The 21,458-nt window shown below is 39.5% G+C and overlaps 1 protein-coding gene across 15 annotated transcripts in view; it reads left to right on the forward strand.

Moving 5' to 3' along the window:
- The window catches only part of PIP5K1C (phosphatidylinositol-4-phosphate 5-kinase type 1 gamma), a 211,173-nt gene that overhangs the window by 152,495 nt on the left and 37,220 nt on the right, over positions 1 to 21,458 (forward strand). For all 15 annotated transcript variants that reach the window (XM_072601039.1, XM_072601031.1, XM_072601024.1 and 12 more), the window contains 5 exons: positions 1,560 to 1,690; positions 3,687 to 3,804; positions 9,549 to 9,701; positions 13,921 to 14,220; positions 14,855 to 15,060. In XM_072601039.1, coding sequence (XP_072457140.1) covers positions 1,560 to 1,690; positions 3,687 to 3,804; positions 9,549 to 9,701; positions 13,921 to 14,220; positions 14,855 to 15,060 — 908 coding nt within the window. The remainder of the gene's footprint in view (positions 1 to 1,559; positions 1,691 to 3,686; positions 3,805 to 9,548; positions 9,702 to 13,920; positions 14,221 to 14,854; positions 15,061 to 21,458) is intronic.

Genomic DNA, 21,458 nt, shown 5'->3' on the forward strand with positions numbered 1-21,458 from the left:
CAATAGTTAGAACTTTTCAGAAGAGGAATGGACTGCCTCATGAGCTAATCCCTTTCTGGGGATCCTCAAGCAGAGGTAGATGATTACTTGTTAGGAATGCTATATAAGGGAATTCTTGCTTGCTTAGGGATAGGGTTTAGACCAAAGAACCTCTGGGGTTCCTTCCAATTTTAAGATAATGTAATTCTGTGAAAAGAAAATGCTAGAAATTAGTGATGCAGAGGCTGTACCCTTGCTCATAGTAACCAATTTAGTCTCTAGAAATAAACTTCCTCAGCTCTATCAAAGATAGACCCTGGATATAACCAAGATCATGAGTAACTCTATAATACAGACATGGATCTCAGAGAGGCAGTATGGCATAACAGAAGGAACTTGGAATCTGAAGACTCAGTTTCAAATTCCACCTCCACTATTAACCACTCTGTGATCCTAAGTCCCTTTCCTTCTTACACCTAAGCCTCACTTTCCTTGTTTTGTAAAATAGAGATAATGCTTACAGTGCCTCCCTCTTGAGGTGGTTGTGAGGAGAGATTTTTTTGTTTTGTTTTGTTTTGTTTTTTTAATAAACTGCAAAGGGCTTTGGAAATATGAACTGGATAAATTCCCTTGTACAGAAACAAATCATTAAGGGAATCCTTTTTAGTTCAGAACCCTTAAATGATGGGGATTACTGATACAGACTGGCCAGGAATTCAGTATTTTCTCTTTTCAGCATTAGTCCTTGAGTTACAGAAGTATGACAGAATTGCAGACTTCTAAGTATCTTTTAAACATATCTTTGAGTTTCATCATAGTATGAGGTGATTAATTACTGTGTTGCAGTTGATCTGCCTTAAAATCCATCTAGTCTCTCAAGTGTCTCAGTTTAAGATATTGGAAGATGAAAAATCCACAATATGATAAGCCTTATCCACTCTTAGATTCTAGCAGCTTTGATTGTGAAATCTTTATTATCATATAATGCTAATTAAAGACTTGCTAATGATCCGTTTTGAAGTGGTCTCCAGGCTCTGCCAGCTTGTTATTACTAATTACTAGACAGTAAAAGGAGAAACCTAGGAGAAAGAATCTTGGCCTGGGAATCAAGAGACATGAGCTGTATATACCTGGATATTAATTTTACGTAGATAACTGTTTTCCTCTCTTGATTCCCTTAGTTTTCCTTTCTATAACTGCCTCGTAGAGATATTGAGAATAAAAATGAGATGAATAATATAATCTTCACAAAAGAAGTTTGAAGTACTATACACAGTATGAGGTGGTGTGGTGTCATAACTGTATTGATTAAAATCCACCAATTATATAGAAAGTCTACTAGAATCAATACAAATTAGTATATGACTATAGAAACTAAGGTAATGTGGGTATTTATAGGAGTTACTTTTCCTTCCCAACCTACACTAAAACGGAACTCATGCTGATTTGTAGTTGACAGAGTTGACATCTGCTGTACCTCCCTGAATCACGCTGTAAAGTTGAATGTTAGGGTTGATCCCTCAGGATTGTGAGATTGTAAGAAATAAAAGGAGTAGTGACTTTGTTGTGCTTTCCCACAGACCACCTCCTCTACTCTTCGGGGGGCCATCCAGTTAGGAATTGGCTACACTGTAGGCAATCTGAGCTCCAAACCAGAGAGAGATGTCCTCATGCAGGATTTTTATGTGGTGGAGAGCATCTTTTTCCCCAGGTATAGCTCTGGAAATGCATGTGTGGTGGGCTGGAAGTGGGGAGGAAGTCAAAGGATCCCTGGGGTCCACACTCTGTAGTCCTTTCCCCACAACCTGCCCCCTAAACTTCCCCTAGTCAGTCTCACAGATTGGGATGATCTGCGATATTACCATTAACACCAATCTTAAAGGAAGGACAGCTTTGAAAGGATCTTCCCAGCTGTTTCAGATTAGGCCTCTGAGACCCTTTTTAGCGTTATGGCTTTGAAGCTTTTGGCTACTTAGCTCAAGCAACAGTGAAGTGTCTGGTATGCCCCATCCCTCTCATGACTTCTCTGGGGTTATTCCTTGGCCTATTTCTGTTTCACCTTGGAGTACTAGAGACAGGTTTAGATCAGGCCTAGGACTATCCATATGTGCATGGATACTTTGCCAGAAGAATCAGGAAGAGGATAATAAAGACATTATCCATCCCAGCCCTCATTGGCTCACTCCTACTTCAAAGATGTAGAATAATAGCACTCTCTGAAAGCCTAATTTTCAGTGGCTCCCTGTTGCCTATAAGATACCATACTGGGTATCCTAAGACTAATATTTACAGCCCTGCACATTTTGGCTCATATCTACCTTCCCTGACTTTTTTTTTTTAATATACATTATCCTTTCCCATAAGAGGCAGTAACTATAGTGAATGAAGAGCTAGCCTCAAAGCCAATGACACTTGGGTTCAAATCCTACCTGTGAGACCTCATCTGCTGTGTGACCATGGGCAAGTCACTTAATCTCTCACTATTCTAGGCAACTCTCTTAGCTGCAGAAAAAGTGCATTAACTTCCATTAGTGGAGGCTATTTTCTCACCCAGAAGTTGCTTGTAAACAGTGAAGTCATAGGTCCAGTCCTTCTTTTTCCTTGTCACATATGAATTCCATCTAAATAGACTTGCGTGATGGCTGTTCCCTGGATATAACAGTCAGCCTTTCACCTCCAAGAGTTTTTTTTGCACAAATGGTGCCTCATTTCTAGAATGCACCTCCCCCCCCCCCCCACCCTGTAACAGTCCTGGTAGACTTCAGGGCTCATCTTCATTGCTACCTCCTACATCAGTCCTTTCCTGTCTCTCTCCACTGCCCCTCACCCCCAACACCTGCCCCAGTTACTGCCTTCTTACTAAGGAATTACTTCTATTACTTACTGTTTATTTTCTTGTGTATAATGTTGTATCACAGGATCTTGGTTAAGATCCTCTTTACCATTTATTGCTTCTGTGACCCTTGGCCACTCACTTAACCTTACTTTTCTCTTCTGAAAAATGAGGAGCTTAAACTAGATGATTTCTGAGATTCCTTCCAGTTTGAAATCTCTTACTCCTCAGGAGAATAAGATTTTTGAGAACAGGAACTGTTTGGTTTTTCTCTTTACATCCCCAGTGCCGTACATGTAACAGTCAGTTAGTAAATGCTTGTTGGATTGGATTGGAAGGCCTAGAATACCTTCACTTTCATAATAATTCAAGTTGAGGCCATTCCAACATTAGAATGAGATCCATCCCTTCCACACTCTTTCACAAAATACAAACCCTAAAAATAACATTATTCCTTTCTTCCTGGCATCATTTGTCTCCATATCTTTGGATATTGGGCAAGTTATTTCTCCTCTTTGGGCCTCAGTTTCTTCATCTGTAAAGCAGGGAAGATGGACCTTATCTGAACTCCATCTCAGCCATAAACATTCAGTGTTCTAAGACATCTTTCATCTCTGGTATTTTTGTTCTAAGAGGACTTTTAGTTATGAAGTTCTATAATCCTAAGGCTCTTCCTGGTTCAAATATTCTAGGATATGATTCCCATTTTTGTAGTGATTGTATGATTTTGTTAAATTACCATACATACTTTGAGTGGCTTTCTCTTTGAGGTTGGGAGAATACAATATCAGAATTTGAATGAGAGTGAAATAAAATGGTAAATAACATTAATGCCAGTTCACACACTTTTCCATCTTTCATCCTTTCCACACAGTGAAGGAAGTAACCTCACTCCTGCCCATCACTATGCTGACTTCAGATTCAAAACCTATGCACCTGTGGCTTTTCGGTATTTCCGAGAGCTCTTTGGTATTCGTCCCGACGACTATTTGGTAGGTAATGCATGCTTGGGATTTTTCTTTTGTTTTTGCATGGCATTGCTGTGGTCTGAATCCATCTTGGTTATTTCTAAACTAAGAAGACCATTGTTTTTTCCCCACCTGGTTTATCCCACCACTTTGGTGGAAAAGTACTTAGAATATAGGCTGGCAGAGAATTTTTAATGCATGGTGGCCAGGAGCCAAACAGACCTTAAGGAAAATTGTAAAGGCAGATACTTAGTTTTGATCATCTAATGTCATTTCCTATAGGACATAGCTTGAACTAGTCAAAAATTCAGCCATAGAGTTGGAAGGTGCTTTTAAAAAATCCATTTATTCTATTCTTATGTCTCTACTGATTAACAATCATTGTGAACTTGGGCCAAGTCTTTTCATAAAATCAAAGAATCTCAGAGTTGGAAGGGACCTCAGAGTTCATTTAGTCCCATTCCTACCACAAGCATGGGTCTCATCTTACTTCAAAGGCTAGTGAACTATTACTCCATTTTTAGTGGAAATTTTATGCCCGTTAGGTCTAATTCTGCCTAACCAAGCACACAAGTCTGATCTTTTCCACATAACAGCCTTCCAAATATTTTAAATCAGCAAAAATGTTTTCTCTCTGCCCCTGCAATTGTTCAGTTCTTTGGGCCTCAGTTTCCTCATCTGTAAAACAAAGGAAATAAATGAATTAACTTATATCAGGGATCTCGTCATCTCCCACATGAAATATTTGTAATAGCCTGAGTCTGCCTATCTTAAGTCTCTCTTAACTCGAATCCATCCTCCAGCCATTAAAGTGATTTTCCTAGAGCAAAGGGCCAAATATGTCACAGTTCCCCCAGCCCCCGACTGTATAACCTCTAGTGGTTTCCTGTTGCCTCCAGGAGCAAATACAAAATGCTTTGTTTGCCATTCAAAGCCCTTTGCTAGCCCTTTCCTACTTCTAAAGTCTTCTTACACCTTACTTCCTGGCACATACTCTTTGATCTAGTGACACTGGCCTTCTGGCTGGCATTTTTTCCCTGGCTGACCCTCATGCCTGGAATGCTCTTCTTTCTCCACTCTGATTACTGACCTCTATGACTTCCTTTAAGTTCCAACTAAAATCCCACCTTCTACAGGAAACCTTCTCCAACCCTCTTAATTCTATTACCTATCCTCCATTAATTATTTCCCATTTATTCTGTATATGCTTGCTTTGTTGTCTTTATTTGTTTGCATGTCTCTCCCCCATTAGATAGGAAGCTTCTTGAAGTCAGGAAGTATCTTTTGCCTCTTATTGCATTACTAACACATCATAGTGCTGGCATATAGTAGGCACTCAATAAAATTTTATTGTGATATGGACCCCTCTCTCAGAATAATTTTTCTAAGTAGTTGAAGGAAATGCTAAATTTCACTTAGAGGTTAGTAAAAATGAAGATGTAATTTTTCTCCTAGCCAAATTCATAATTTCCCTGAAATCTATCTGTTGACCTCAGGTTAAGAACCCCTGATCTAGATTATTTTTAGCTTTTGTGATCTTAGGTCTTTTTCAACTTTCATATTATATGTTCTGTGGGCCTTTCCAACTATGATGTCTGAGACCTCTTACCTTTCCTATTAGTTCCCCCTTTTATTCTTCCTGATGCTTCCCCTCTCCTCTCCCTTTTATGGACCTACCTTCCCCTCCCTCTGATATAAGTATTAGTTGATTAGAACTTAAAGTGGATCCTTTCTCAGGTATATTTGCATTTGAACTGAGCAGCTGCTCCTGGTCAACCCATGTTAGGTTGAAATAATAAAAGAATTAGGACTTGCCAAATCACTTTGAAATGGTTGCCAATTCCTGCCTGCTTGTGTCTCCTTAGCCTTCATTCTCTCTTTCCGTTTGCCAAATATTAACCAATAAGATATGAAGGATGAGATAGGAGATAGCAGTAACCATGGTAAAGACAAGAAGGCTATGTGGCATGTGGGGCGGGATGTGTGTATGTGTGTGTCTATATATTTTTTGACACAGACACACACACATACACAGACACACACACAGACACAGACACAGACACACACACACACACACACACACACACACACACACACACACACACACACACACACACACACACACACACTCTATTGTGGGTAGAGAATGTGGATGTGCAGATGGCTTGACCAGTAGCTGGCTGCCTGGATGGGGGGGCGCCCTCCTCCTCATTAAGTGTCCTAACAGATTTTTTCATTTTCTTTGCAGAGAGGTTGGGGGACTCTGTTATCAAACACAGTCATTATTTCAGAGGTTTGTTTGTTTGGGTTTGGGTTTTTGGTTGAATTTTTTTTTTTTTTGTTACTAAGGAGGTTTCAACTTGATGGGGGTGGAGAGAGTTAGGGGAAAGAATTATCCAGAAATTACTGAGGTATAAGAACAACCTATATCTTTTTTTTAAGTGCACTATTAGTAGGGAAGGTTGGGAGACATCACAGTAGCTAATGAAAGGTAGCAGTGCAGTAAGAGCTGCTTGGAAGGTAGATTAACAAGATTAGGTGCACAATCCCTTCCTTTAATGCTGTGTGGTAAGGAAGAACTACATTGTAACCCTTGACATGGAGAGACTCCTTCAGCCATAAAATCAGGATCATCAATGCTAAGCAGAAGACTGCTGTTTCACTTGCTTCTTCAGTTTGCAGCAGGTTCCTGTTCGATAGATAGATACCACTGGCCAAGTTCTGGGGCCTTCTGCCCCATTCAGCCAATGGGATACAAAAATCCTGTCCAGGCTCAGAGAAAGTCTTTGGGGCAAGAGGTTAAGATGGAGCTGCTTTTCCTTATCCTAGAAGAAGGTGGAAACCCTGAACTTCTCGCCACAGAAATGCTGTTCCTTTTAACAGATGTGCGTGTGCGTAAAAGCCAGACTTGATCAGGACTGAGACTTTAAAGAACAAAGCCATGTCTCACATCATAGCTGAGTTAGAAGAGAAGAGAGTGCATGTCCCATCTGTGTTGTATGAAAGGCTAGTTGCCATTTTGATGATAGTGGTTACAAATTTGGGGGGGAGACACACGCCTTCCTGCCTCAGAAAGGTCACCACTATGATTTGCAGCCCTTCTCTTGTCAACTCCTGCCCGCCCTAGCAGTACATCTCTTTAATGATGCATGAGATAATTAAGCAGATAAAATCCTAGCTTGTTAATCCATGTGGTTCTGTGAGCTGTTTTCAGTACAAGCTAAGAAGTATTTAATGAATTGTGTGGATTGAGTCCTTGGCATTTATTCTTTTCCTTTCCTTCAGGTGCAGTCCTCCAGATCCATTTTCTGTTTCTCTGGCCATCCTGGTCCCTTGTCAGCTTGGGTGACATGTGGATAGATTGTTCATTCCTAATCTCTTGCCCCTGACCTCCTATCCTTTAATTTTTTGAGAGTTTCATATCATTGAGAGTTTGCTGTGTATTTAACTCTTCCAACTCAAGAATATAGGAAAATTTTTGGAATAAAGCCTAAGACATATATAGAGGTAGTTGTCCAACTTATGGGCCCAAGAAGGTACAGGCTGCTGCCTTATGGCTGGCATTTGACTTAACTGATGGGAAATACTGTGTGTGTTCAGTACAACCCCTCATGTAGTGTTGCAAACTTACAGCAAGACTATGGGATTCTGTAGTTGGGGATATGAAAGGAGTTAGGAATCTTGGAAATAACCTGCATCTGTCCTCCTTTGAGGATGCTAACAACTAACCTAAGCATACGACTATAAGGATCCCTAAGGGAAAGGATTAAAAAAGACTTCTAGGCATCTCTACTAAGAGTATTATCTTGGTAGCCTTTCTGGATAGTAATTAGAGATGGTTCCTTCTCTTTAAATGAGTTGAATTAGATCCCCTTTTGGCTCTGTTTCGTGTTGTAGAGATTCTTTCAGCTCTGACATTGTATGACTCTATAAGCTCGAAAGATTACCTTAGCTTTTAGAGCCCATGGATACAGGGTGTTTCAAAAGCTTAAAGCTTACAATGGAGCAATTGGGGTTTCTTTTTTAGCCCATTTAGGAAAGGCTGTGCCCAAATACAGACAAACTTTTAGGGGCCATCTACACCCTTAGTGCTGTTGTCACTGTCTTCCAAGGACAGGAAAAAGAAACTCTTGTTCAAGGGAAAAATCACTTTACTACTTCAGTAGTTCCACTGCTATTCATATTTTTGTTATGCTTATCATAAATCTAGGGAAACATCACAATTGCTTCCTTTCCATTACTTTTGATATTTGTTTTGAATTGTTCATTCATTTACTCTTTCAATAACCTGCTCTGCACAAAGCACAAGTCTAAGCAAGAAGATAGGCAATTAATGGATGATAGTTCTAGCACACTCTAGCAAGAAGGATAAGATACATACACCTGTACTACTGTAATATATATATTATAATATATACACATAGATATATTCACCGTATAATAGATATGTTACAGCATCCACTGTAAGATGGTAGTCAATATAATAGTCATTAGGATATGGGATCTGAGGTCAGAAGACCTGAGTTAAAATCCAGTTCTAACCCTGAAAGCTGTGTGACTATGGACAAGTTACCTGGCCACTGTGATCTTTAGTATCCTCATCTGTAAGATGCAGATAATAATAATACTTAGCTTATAATGTCATTCTAGGAATCAAATCAGTTGAGAAGTACCTAGTAAGCGCATACTATTTGCCTGACACTGTGCTAGGTTTGAGGGATACAAATACACAGATGCAGAGATCATATGATGAGAGCAAGGAATAACCAAGGAACAACAGAATATCTATGTACTGTCAAAAGAACATATTGGGTAAATCCTCAGTGGAATATTTATGGAAGTATTTAACAGAAATTGGAGCAGTTAGGTGGCACAGGAAGACTCGTCTTCCTGGGTTGAAATCCAACCTCAGACACATACTAGCTGTGTGACCCCGCGCAAGTCACTTAACCCTGTTTGCCTCAGTTCTTCATCTGTATAGTGAGCTGGAGAAGGAAATGGCAAACCACTCCAGTTTCTTTGCCATGAAAACCCCAGATGGGGTCACAAAGAGTCAGACATAACTGAAATGAATGAATAAAAACAGCACATAACAAAAGTGGCACTGAATGGGTTATGGTCATTGTACCCATATCCATGAGGTCACAGACCTCATGGAATATTGGCATTTATGCAGATCATATAAAAATACATTATAGGCATTTTTTTTAGAAGCCATTTTCAGCAGCACAAGTATTCCTTCCATCTAATTAGATCATGATTATCTCACAGCTGTTTTGTGGACAGTTCATTGAATTGCTATAGCCAAAAATTAACTTGTGTTAATGAACCTGCCTAAACTTAAGCTGGTACTCAAGCAATAGACTCTTCTATGAAGCCTTCAGGGCCCCAGGATCAGCTGGATGCTGTGGTTAGGCATCAAAGTGGGACTTTAGTGAAAGACTGACCTTAAATGATCTCTGAGGGCTCTTCTAACTCTGATAACCTTTGATTTTATGTACATGGACATGTATCTGTAATGGTACATTAATGGTTAATAGTAATTATTAATAACAATAGTTTTTACTATCACTGCTTTTGCACCTTAAAACTCAAGTAAAAGATTTGCCTTTTGGAACTTGAGTGATGTTTTTTACAGAGTCAAGCAAACTAAACATAACTTCAGATGGAGTGTACCTGCTTGTCCCACTTGCATTCCTGTTGTCTACCAGGATTTCCTTCCAGTCCTGCCACCTGTAACTTTTCCATTTCTTCTCTTTGCTTCCTAGTATTCCTTGTGCAATGAACCACTGATTGAACTTTCCAACCCAGGTGCTAGTGGCTCCCTTTTCTATGTCACTAGTGACGATGAGTTCATCATTAAGACTGTGATGCACAAAGAGGCAGAATTCCTGCAGAAGCTGCTTCCTGGCTATTACATGGTACGTGCAGCTTTTTTATTATGCCCCTTTATCTCAGCCAGTAGCAAAAAACAACAGTAAATGATTACAGAGTGCTTAAGGTTTGAGTTTGAAGAACATTGGGGGCAAGAGAGAACTATCCACAGAAAAATGTTTTAAATCGCTAATAATCAGATAAATGCATATTAAAACAGTTCTGAGGTACCACCTTACATCCATCAGATTGGCAGGGGAAAAAAAAGGAAAATGACAAATGCCAAAGGAACTATGAGAAAACAGGTATGTTAATATACTGTTGGTGGAGCTATGAATATTGATCCAGCCACTCTGGAAAGAAATTTGGAACTGTGCCCCCTCAAAACTATTAAACTGTAAATACCCTTTGACACAGCAATACTGCTACTTGTCTATATCCCAGACATATCACAGAAGAGGGAGAAACTCACATGTACATAATATTTATTACTGCCACTTTTTTTGTGGTGGAAAACAATTGGAAACTAAGAGGGGAGAGGGAGTGCCCATCAGTGGGGAATGAACAAGTTCTGGTATCTCTGTGTGATAGAATACTATTATGCTGTAGAAATCATTCAGGGGATAGTTTCAGTGAAACCTGGGAAGACTTGTATGAACTGATGTGGCGTGAAGTGAGCAGAATTAGGAGAACAATTTATACAATAACAACAATATTTAAAGACAAACAACTCTGAAATGCTTAGTTAGGCGTTTTGATCAATATAATGACCAATCAAAATTCCCAAAGACTCCAGAAGATTCGAGATGAAGCATGCTGCCCACCTCTATCTAGATAAAGGTGATAGACTCAGAGAGCAAAATGAGACATATTTGTTGGGGGGGGGGGCAGTAGAGAGAGAGGGAGGAGAGTGAGTGTGGCCAATGCAAGAATTTATTTTTGTTTGACTGTACATATTTGTAACAGGTTCTCAATGGAAGGAGGGGGGAAAGAGAGGATGAAGAAAATGTGGACCTAAAAATAAAATTTAAAATGTTTTAAAATAAAAAAGAGAAAAACCAGAAAGATAGCATACTCTAGTGAAAAAAGCAAAGTGCTAGGAGTGAGGATCTCTGAGCTCTGAATCAGTCTCTGCTGCAAAATCACTGTGACTGTGGGTCACTTCCCATCTCAGTTATTTTATCTGTACAGAGTGAAGGAAGAGAAACTATAGATGTTCCCCAATGGCCCTTCTAATACTAACATTCTCTGATCCTGTCCTCCAACCAGAGGAAGAAAATATCTCCATTTGTCCCAGACTTCTCTTTAATATAATGACATCAGCCAGAGAACTGTAGTAAGTTGAAAGTCTCATTCAAAAACTTAAATTGTCTTTCGTAGGCATTCTAACAATGAGATAGGCTTCCTCACAAATTAGAGGCTTCCTGAGTAGTGGGAATGTTCAAGCAGAGAACGTATGACCATCTTTCAGAGATGCTACTGATAGCATTGCTGTATTATTTGGGAAGGTTGACTCGATGACCTCTACCTCTCAGGATCTACATACCTTGTATATAACAAGACTTCCTACCCAAAATAAGGGCACTGTATTGGGCAGTGGAGATAAAATAGGTGAGGTGGCAATCACAATCATACTGATAAGGAGGGAGGCTGGGGGTCTGCAGTGGCATAGTCAATTCTAAAATTATCCCCTTAGGACCAAATGTGTATTTCCCAAATCTGATTTTTCATGTAACCAAGCGTGTTCTGGTTCTTGGCAGGGCCAAACCAATCTTGTAGATAAAAACCAAGAGGCTACAGATGTGCAAAAATGCTTACTAGCCTATATACTTTTCTTTGTTCTGAGGAAATGTGTGGGGAAATTGACTTGTCACTTGATAAGTCATAGTTTCTATTTTTGTTTGAAATTTTTACTGCCAGATCTATTTCTGACTTGACTTAATTTGCATGATACAGTTAATTGGATCAGTGACTTAAGAATCATTAGGGTTGGAAGGGTCCTTATAGGGCATCTAATCCAACCACTGCTGGAATCCCTTCTACTGCATGTTCGAATGTGGTTATCCAGCCTCCATGTAGGACACTCAAATTTCATGACCTTCCCAGGTCACCCATTCCATTATCAGACTTGTTGATAGAAAATGTTGCCTCTATTGAACCTTTTGCTTCCCCCACCTCTCTTCTCAGTAGGGGCCAAGCAGAAGAAGTTTATTCTTCCTTGCCAACTCCTTAAATATTTGAAAAAAAAAAAACCCCTATACTTTCTTAGGTTTTCTCTTCCCTATTTTAAACATCCCCATTTCCTTCTTTATGATGACTTCTAATCCTCTCTCCCTCCTGGTAGTGCTTCTCCAAAGCCACACCAACTTATCCAGTTTCTTCTTAAAGTGTGGTTTCCCAAAGTGAACCCCATTCTCATCCACTTAGATAAGGATTGTTTGCCACTCTTCTCAGAGACCCATGTCCTTAATGGAAACCAGAACATAGGCCTCTGCTGTCTGTAGGTATATGCATAGACTTAAACTGTTGGCAGAAAACAGCAAAAGATAGTTGCTTTATGATAATTGTTACATTGAGCATCAGTTTGAAATTCTGTTCAGGTGTCAGGTGATAACCACCAGACCAGAGGCCAAGGAAGTTGACTGTAAACAGACCAAGGCTTCCAGCAGTGACTACTGTGCTGCAGCTTAGGGTTTTCTAGAAGAAGAACAAAGACTGTGAAATTTGGATGAGACAAACTTTTCCCTCCGATCCTTTGGAGTTGGCATATTCTTTTGCTCCCAGATCCACTACAGGAAGCTTTTTGATTTCCTGAAGCCTGGTCTAATAAACAGAATTTTAGCCCAAAGTCCAGCCCTGTGAGAGATTACATTGAGTCACTTTAGGGAAATGCCAGGTAGATGGCCTGATTCTTTCCCATGGAGGATAAACTCCTAACTTGGTTTTTGGCCTTGCCCAGAAATGTTTGAGTCTGGGGAATTTTGGGGATGAGAAAAGAAAAGCTGGGAATCATTATCCTCCAAGTAGCCCAAGAAATCATCTTCCTGTGGTAGAAAGAGCTCTATACTTGGAATCCCAGCTCTGTTATGTGCTAGCTCTGTAACCTTGAGCAAATCACTTAATTCCTCTAAGGTTCAGTTTACTAAGGAGATAACAATATAGTATCTGCTTCACACAATTTTTTTGAGATTCAAATAAGATAGAAACAGTATTTGCAAACCTTAATCTGCTACTGTTATCATTATGACAACCTCAGCTGGAGAACCTCACGCTAAAACAAAAGTCTTGTGTATTGCTACTAGCAGTAACTCCCATTTCTATCAGCCTTTAAAGTTTATTAAACATTCTTCATAACAACCCTTTGTTGTAGGTAGGTGTAATACAAGAATGATCTCCATTTTATAGATGAAGAACCAGACTCAGAGAAATTCAGTAATTTGCTTAAGGTCCAACACCTAGGAAGTCTTCACCAGGACTACATGCCAAATCCCCTGACTCCAAGTCTCATGTTCTTTCTGTTACATCAGGCTTCCTCAAGTTTAAAAACTCTTGAACCATCTTTACTGGAGAGTTCAACAATGGTGCAACAGACTGTCTTGAAATGTTGTGAGCTTGGGATATTCAAGTTGAGGCTGACTGACCATCTGTCAGGGATGCCATAAAGGGGCCGTGGAAAAATGGGCCAGATCAGTGCTGTCAAGATCAAATAGAAAGGGGGGTGGGGGGGCGCGCTAACCTGTACCTAAGGTTACCTGTGGACCAGTGTTATGGACTTCATTTGAGTGTTTAACACCTCTGGGCTACACGGCCTCTGATGTCCATTTCAACTCCTATGATTCCCCAGAACAGGACCAACAAACTAAAATTACCAGTCTAGGATACAACATGGCTTCTTGGATCAAATTTATTGCAGTTAGAAGAATGGAAGTTTGTCTGCATTTAGTCACATGGCCAGAGAAGACCACTGACAAAATCAATATTCTGGTGGATTTCAGTTTGGTGTAGGGAATCATAATAATAGTTACCATTTATATGGTGCTTTAAGTGATTTACAGAGCAATTTACATAAGTTATCTCATCTGATCCTCACAAAGACCCCTGTGAGGATTTTAAAGATGAGGAAACTGAAGCTGAGGAAGTTTAACAGACTTGCCCAGGATCACACAGCCAGTAAGTGACTGAGGACAGTTTTGAACTCAGATCTTCATGGCTCTAAGTCCAGTTGTTTTTCATTTCCTTTTAACAGTGTGATTTTCTTCCTCCCAGAATTTAAACCAGAATCCCCGGACCCTACTGCCTAAATTTTATGGGCTCTACTGTGTTCAGTCTGGAGGGAAGAACATCCGGGTGGTGGTAATGAACAACATCCTTCCCCGCTTAGTAAAGATGCACCTTAAGTTTGACTTAAAGGGCTCTACATACAAACGACGGGCAAGCAAGAAGGAAAAGGAGAAGTCCATCCCCACCTATAAGGACCTGGACTTTATGCAGGACATGCCTGAGGGGCTGATGCTGGATGCTGACACTTTCACTGCACTGGTGAAAACTCTGCAGAGAGACTGTTTGGTAAGGGGGAGGGCCCCTAAGAGGGTAAGTTTATATGAATGGGAGTAAGTCACTCTGATCCTAGGTGGGGAAAGGTAGCACTGACTATTCCAGGGAGGGTAATATCATACCAGGTCTCATCCCTGGAAAGAGAGGGCAATATTCTGTGAGCCCTCATTCCATGAAAGAAGGTGGCATAGACCCTAAGCAGAAAAATGAGATTACACTTCAGAAGGATGAGTTGTACAAATCTAATGCCAAGAATTTCTCAGATGCCTTACTAGGCAGCAGGTTCATGGACTTGATAAATTTTTTTAAAAATCAGAATTTAGAACTGGAGACTTCCTTGCATAGAAGGACTGGAACACCTCTTGCAACAATACTTTACAGTATTAGCAATACCCCTTAGAAATAATCTTGTGAAAAGAGATACAGTATATCATCTGAGATTGCAGAATGGAGTTCACTTTTGTTTAGTGATTAGTACAAAAGTAAGATTTTGTGATAACTAAGAGTTCACAAGGTTTGAATGACGAGAGAGGCCAAGAAGGCATAGCCAGAATCTGACTAGGTTTGACCTGATTCCGGGTATTGGGAGGAGTTGGTGTGGTGTGTCTCTATTTTTTTTTTTTTTGTCTTCCTTTTTGACATGTAGGTATTGGAGAGTTTTAAGATCATGGACTACAGCCTTTTGCTGGGGGTACATAACATTGACCAGCAGGAACGGGAAAGGCAGACAGAGGGAGCACAGAGCACATCAGATGAGAAGCGTCCAGTTGGCCAGAAGGCGCTTTACTCTACTGCTATGGAATCTATTCAGGGTGGGGCTGCCCGGGGGGAATCCATAGATACTGATGACACGTAAGTGATGAGTTTGGTTGGGGTCCACTGATAGCCCTGAGGAAGGTTTTCTCTGTGGTTAACTGATAGGACAGTTGCTGGGTCACCTCTCTTTCTCTAGAAACCTCTTTCTATCTATTCCTTATTTGCCACTGCCTCCTACTCATTTCCACCCCAGGCTTGATATTGTCATGTTGGGGTGAGAGTAGAACGCAGATGCCTTACCCTGCCCATGCTGTCCTTGACATTCAAAAAGCAGTAGAAGAGTGGTGTCAAAGGAGAAGAACTGCTTTCCATTTAATCCAGTGATTTAGTCCAAATTAGAACCAGAGCCATATCCCTTCATTAAATAAATTGTTGATCTCTCATTGTGTGTAGCCTTCATATGGTGGTAAGGAGGATAGAGAGAAAAATAGAGCCTACTCCTTAAACTCTTTCAATATCAATTCAGCAAAAACATTTTTAAACATTTACTGTGGATAGAACACTGCGATAGGCTCTTGATCAAATAACAGTGTTCGGATAAAACAGTTTCTGCCCTTTGGAGTTTAGTCTAGCATCAGGAATAAGATACACAAATAATTATAATATATAGTAATAAATGGTGATTTAAGGACTGCTGTGTGCAGTCTTAGAGAAATATCTTCACAGATAGACAGAAGAGAAATTCTCTTCACAGAAGAGAAGGATCAGGGAAGGCTTCACAGAGGATGTGGTGGTATCTGAACTGAACTTTAAAATATGTATAGAAATTCAACAGTCAGCAAAGAAGAAAGAACACTATTCCAGGCACAAGAAATTTCAGGAGGCACAGAGATGGTAAAAATCAGCATATTTGGAGGACAAAGAGTAGCCTGGTTTGGCTGGATTTAGACTGTAGAGTATATTATAACCTTCTGACTTCATTTTTTTGATGGCTCTACAATCTCATTAATTCTTGAGTACTCCCTTTTTCTCAATTTGCATTGTTGGGTTGAGACTCCAGAGGAACTGCTACTCCTACACATACTTATGGATAATGCTGTGAATTTTTGCCCTGAACACTGTGGGACACAAGCACTCACCAGCCTGCTGCCCATTAATAGTCATCCAGAAGCCTCAGTTGAGTCTTAGCAAAGTCATTTTAGAAGTTACTTAGCAAAGTCACGCAGGTAGCAGAGCAAGAATAGTGGTTCCAAAACATTACCTTTCCATAATATTGGGGCACTCTCTCCCACAAATGCACGCTTGGGAAGAGAGGGCTTAACTTTAGAGTACAGTTGTTGTGAGGCAGAATGTACAATACACATATGACAAAGATAACTCATAGCACTGAAGGACCTAGTAATCTATTCTTTCTTCTTAGAGCCTTCACAAAGGTCCTCTGGGGTTCAGCATCTCTACTCAGCAGGTTGCTCAGCTGGGTTCCTAATGTCTGCTTCTTTCTACAGTCTAACCTTTCTCTGCTGCTAGGGGATGCAATCCTTGAAACAGCCTCCTCGTTGATTAACCTATCTCTTTGCATTGATCTAGAATATATTTCTATGCCCTCCACTTAGAGGTAATGCCTTCTTCTGCTCCATTAGCTTCCCTTTAGAATTATGAAGCCAATAAAATTCCTTCTTTCCCTCCTGCACAAGTTTTCTCAACAGGCAATTCCAGCTTGCAGTCTCTCCTTCTCTCAAACCCTAACTCTGATATTCATCCAGAGCCTAGCTATTTAAAGCCCCCAAGTCATGGCCAATTTGTTTATTTAGCCAATCACATCATTCCCTTCTTTACAGTTCATTTGACACCTCATTAACAGTTTGTGGTTACATTCTAGACCTTCTGTGATTACATCAACTGAGCTGGGGTAGGGGGTGGGAATTCCATTCCTTCTCCTTACATATATTTTCTCATCTCATGCAATTCTTGTCCATATATGGAAGAACATCCTCTATATATTACCTATCAAATGCACTAGAGGTCTTATTCTCTATCTTTAATATCTCATGGATACCAGTGCAATATTTGGGGAACTGTTTCTGAGAAGTTAAGAGAGATTTATCACCTAGTTGACTGCAAGGTAATAAATTTTCCAGTCACAACAACTCTTAGACATCTAAATTACAGAAGTATTATAAGTTAAAAAGGAGTTCTTATCTTTATCAATAGTAAGATTAGCCAAACTAATGAAATTTTTGACCTTTGAGTCATATCATAGCTTTGTAATCAATAAATTATAAACATAGCAGTATCTTATGTTTTCTGTATTTCTCCACTGATTATAACTGTGAAGATGTGGCTAGCTATAGAAAATATTCTTCAAAAGCCTTCTTGTTCTCTTCTCATTTTCATCAAGGACACTTTCTTTCAGCTAGGTGGTCCTATGGATGTAATGCTTGATCTAGAGTCAGAAAAACCCTATTTCAAAACCTGTCTCCACCATTTTATCAACTACGTGACCCAGGGGAAGTCATTTGGCCACTGTGTGCCTGAATTTCCTTATCTGTAAAGTGGGAGTAATGACAGCACCTACCTCCCAAGGTTGCTGTGAGGATAAAATGAGATAATATTTGTAAAGCACTTTGCAAACCCTAACATGCTATATAAATACTAAGGATTCTATAGCAGTAAGAGAGTAGATATATAAGTTAGTACTAAAGTTTACTTGGTCAGTTTTGAGGAGTTGGGGTTGGGGAGAATAATAATCATGATCTTGTTGATTCTTTTGGAATGTTACCTGCTGTGAGATATCTTGGAAATCAGCCTCTGAATCCCTTTAAATTGTGTTGCCTCCAACACAGATTTCTTCTTTATATTGGTCACATAGAGCCATTCTTCCTCACTTCAGTTTCATTGATGCCATCTTTACAACCTCATATTAACACTTTGGATACTGAGATATTAGTGTTCAAATGTGATGGTCCCAAGTTATCAATGATAATCCTAGAATCACTGAATTTTAGATTTAGAAAGGACCTTACCAGCTATCTAGTATAGCCCTTATCCAAAAAATAATCCTACTTCTAACATAACCATTGAGTAGTCATCCAGCCTCAATTTGAAGACCTGCAGTGAGGGGTAGCTGGCTGTCTTCTATAGAAATCATTCCACATTTGAATAGCTTTAATTTCATAATAAGTAGAGCTATCTAAACTGTCCTATTTTGCATATTTTCCTTCCATCTACAGTGTTCTTGAGATGATACAGTTTAGCTGGGTCTCACACTTAATTTTTGTAGGCCTATTTTCCCCTTCACTGTTTCTATTAATTTTTTTAATTTATTTATTTTCATTTTCAACATTCATTTCCACAAGATTTTGAGTTTCAGATTTTCTCCCCATCTCTCCCCAAATTGAGTGCGCATGTTATTCCCTCCTTAAGCCAAATGTGATGAGAGTAAGCTTCACTTTTTCCCTCTTACCTCCCACATTTTCCCTTCCATTGGAAAACCTTTTTCTTGTCTCTTTTATGAGAGATAATTTGCCCTATTCCATTTCTCCCTTTCTCCTCCCAATATATTCCTTTCTCATCCCTTAATTTTATTTTTTTAGATATAATTCCTTTCTATTCAACTCCCCTTGTGTCCTCTGCCTATATGCATATAATCCCTCCAATTACACAAATACTGAGAAAAGTCTCAAGAGTTACAAATATTATCTTTTCATATAGGAATGTAAACAGTTCAACTTTGGTAAGTCCCTTATGATTTCCCTTTCCTGTTTACCTTTTCATGCTTCTCTTGATTCTTGTGTTTGAAAGTCAAATTTTCTGTACAGCTCTGGTCTTTTCATCAAGAATGCTTGAAAGTCCTTTATTTCATTGAATGACCATTTTTTCCCCTGAAGTATTGTACTCAGTTTTGCTGGGTAGGTGATTCTTGGTTTTAATTCTAGTTCCTTTGACTTCTAGAATATCATTTTCCAAGCCCTTCAATCCCTTAAAGTAGAAGCTGCTAGATCTTGTGTTATCCTGCTTGTATTTCCACAATACTTGAATTGTTTCTTTCTGGCTGCTTGCAGTATTTTCTCCTTAACCTGGAAATTCTGGAATCTGGCTACAATATTCCTAGGAGTTTTCCTTTTAGGATCTCTTTCAGGAGGTGATTGGTGTATTCTTTCAATATTTATTTTATCTCAGATTCTAGAATATCAGGGCAGTTTTCCTGGTAATTTCATGAAAGATGATGTCTAGGCTCTTTTTTCATCATGGCTTTCAGGTAGCCCCATAATTTTTAAATTGTCTCTCCTGGATCTGTTTTCCAGGTCAGTTGTTTTTCCAGTGAGGTATTTCACATTGTCTTCAATTTTTTCATTCTTTTGTTTTTGTTTTGTAATTTCTTGGTTTCTCATAAGTCATTAGCTTTTATCTTCTCCATTCTAATTTTTAAAGAACTATTTTCTTCATTGAGTTTTTGAACCTCCTTTTCCATTTGGCTAACCCTGCTTTTTAAGCATTTTTCTCCTCATTCACTTTTTGGACCTCTTTTGCCATTTGGGTTAGTCTGTTTTTAAAGGTGTTATTTTCTTCAGCATTTTTTTGAGTTTCCTTTAGCAAGTTGTTGATTCACTTTTCATGATTTTCTTGCATTGCTCTAATTTCTCTTCCCAAATTTTCTTCCACCTCTCTTACTTGATTTTCAAAATCTTTTTTGAGCTCCTCCATGGCCTGAGACCGTTGCAAATTTATTTTAGAGGTTTTGGATGAAGAAGCCTTACTTTGATGTCTTCCTCTAATGGTATGTTTTGTTCTTCCTCATCCATAAGGATGAAGGAAAATTCCTGTTTGCCAAGAAAATAACCTTCTATAGTCTTATTTTTTTTCCCTTTTTTGGGCATTTTTTCAGCCAGTTACTTGACTTTTGAGTCCTTCCTCAGGTGGAAGGTATACTGTAGGGACCTGTAAGTTCTCAGTTGTTCCAAGGTGGCATAATCAAAGAAGAGGGGTTTACCCCTCTCCTGGTCTGCACTCTGATCTGGGAGCAACCACATGCTTTTCTGCCCAGGATCTGTGAATAGGGTTCCCTCTCCACAACTGCCTCCAGCTCCACCATGCCAGTGCTTCTTATCATCCCAGGGCCGCCTCTCAGGGCTGAGATTCAGATTAACTGCTTGATTCCACCAGAGTCTTTAGGCCAAGGGCTCCAAAAACGGATGCTGTGCTGCAGTGCTTTCCACAGCCCTGGGCCTGGGCTAGGACCAGACCCTGCTCCCTTCTCACTCAGGTGAAAGATTTTCTCACTGACTTTTGGCGTTTATGGGGTGAGAAATCTCAGAACCACAGCTGCTATCTGGGATTCCACCTGCTCCACTCTTGTCCCTGCTGCACCATGCAGCCAAGGCTGGGCTGTGCTGTGCTCTGAGCCTGGTGCGATAGACCTTTCCTGTCCACCTTCCAGGCTGTCTTAGACTGGAAATCTCTTTCACTCTGTAGTTTTGTGGCTTCTGCTGCTCTGGAATTTGTTTAGAGTCATTTTTTACAGGTATTTTATGGGCTTTGGGGGTAGAGCTAAGAGCAGGTCCATCCTACTCTGCCATCTTGGCTCTGTCCGCTCTATTAATTTTTAAACAGCACAATTTATAATAGATAGTCTCTTTGACTGCCATGGCTCTCCACTTCCAAAGGGGATCCAAGTATTTGTTGGTTAAGACAGTTTTTTGGTTCTTTTGAGCTTGTTACTATGGCTATTCATTTTCTTTAGTTTTATCCAGCTTCTATTTTTTCAAAGTACCAATCACTTAAATGACTTGGCCTGTTTCAGTTACACCCGGTGTCTTCCCATCTTTCTTTAAAACTCTTCTAATTTGATGTTCCTTTTGACTTCCACTGTAACCAGTCAGTGATTTGACTATATAGTCTAATTTATTCTAAAATACTTTCATAGCAATGAGCAGTTATTTCTTCCCAGAAAATAATTCTTAGTATTCCACATGTGTAATACCTTCCAACCAATACCTTCATTTAGAAAACATTCATTAAACATCTATGTGCAAGGCATACAAAAACAAAATTTAAAACTGTCTTTGCCTCAAAGGTTATGACATTATATTGCTTAAAGAAAGTATTTATGATACACAGGCATAATACTTCCAAATAATCCCAAAGCCATTGGCCTCTTTGAATTCTTAATCCTTACCCATGTGTTCCAACACATTTTCACTGTCCTCTCTTTGCATTGAAGTCTCCAGGTGTCAAAGGTGAAAATTGACTTGGATCCTGTCATATTTTTCATAGAAAGTCTCTACTATTTCATCCTCTACAAGTATTGGCATATATGCTTATAACTATCTTTATAGAGGTCATAAGTGCATCATGTTCACCATGTGCATTACCAGTCAGGATGACTGGTCTGCACTCTGATCTGAACCAACATTCTCCAATTCCTCTATGATCCACTCTGAGAAAAATCTGTGTGTTCTTCTATTTTGTCTTCTGGTGTTATTTACAATCATACT

This window comes from Notamacropus eugenii, chromosome 4 (assembly GCF_028372415.1).
Source record: "Notamacropus eugenii isolate mMacEug1 chromosome 4, mMacEug1.pri_v2, whole genome shotgun sequence".
NCBI lineage: Eukaryota > Metazoa > Chordata > Mammalia > Diprotodontia > Macropodidae > Notamacropus > Notamacropus eugenii.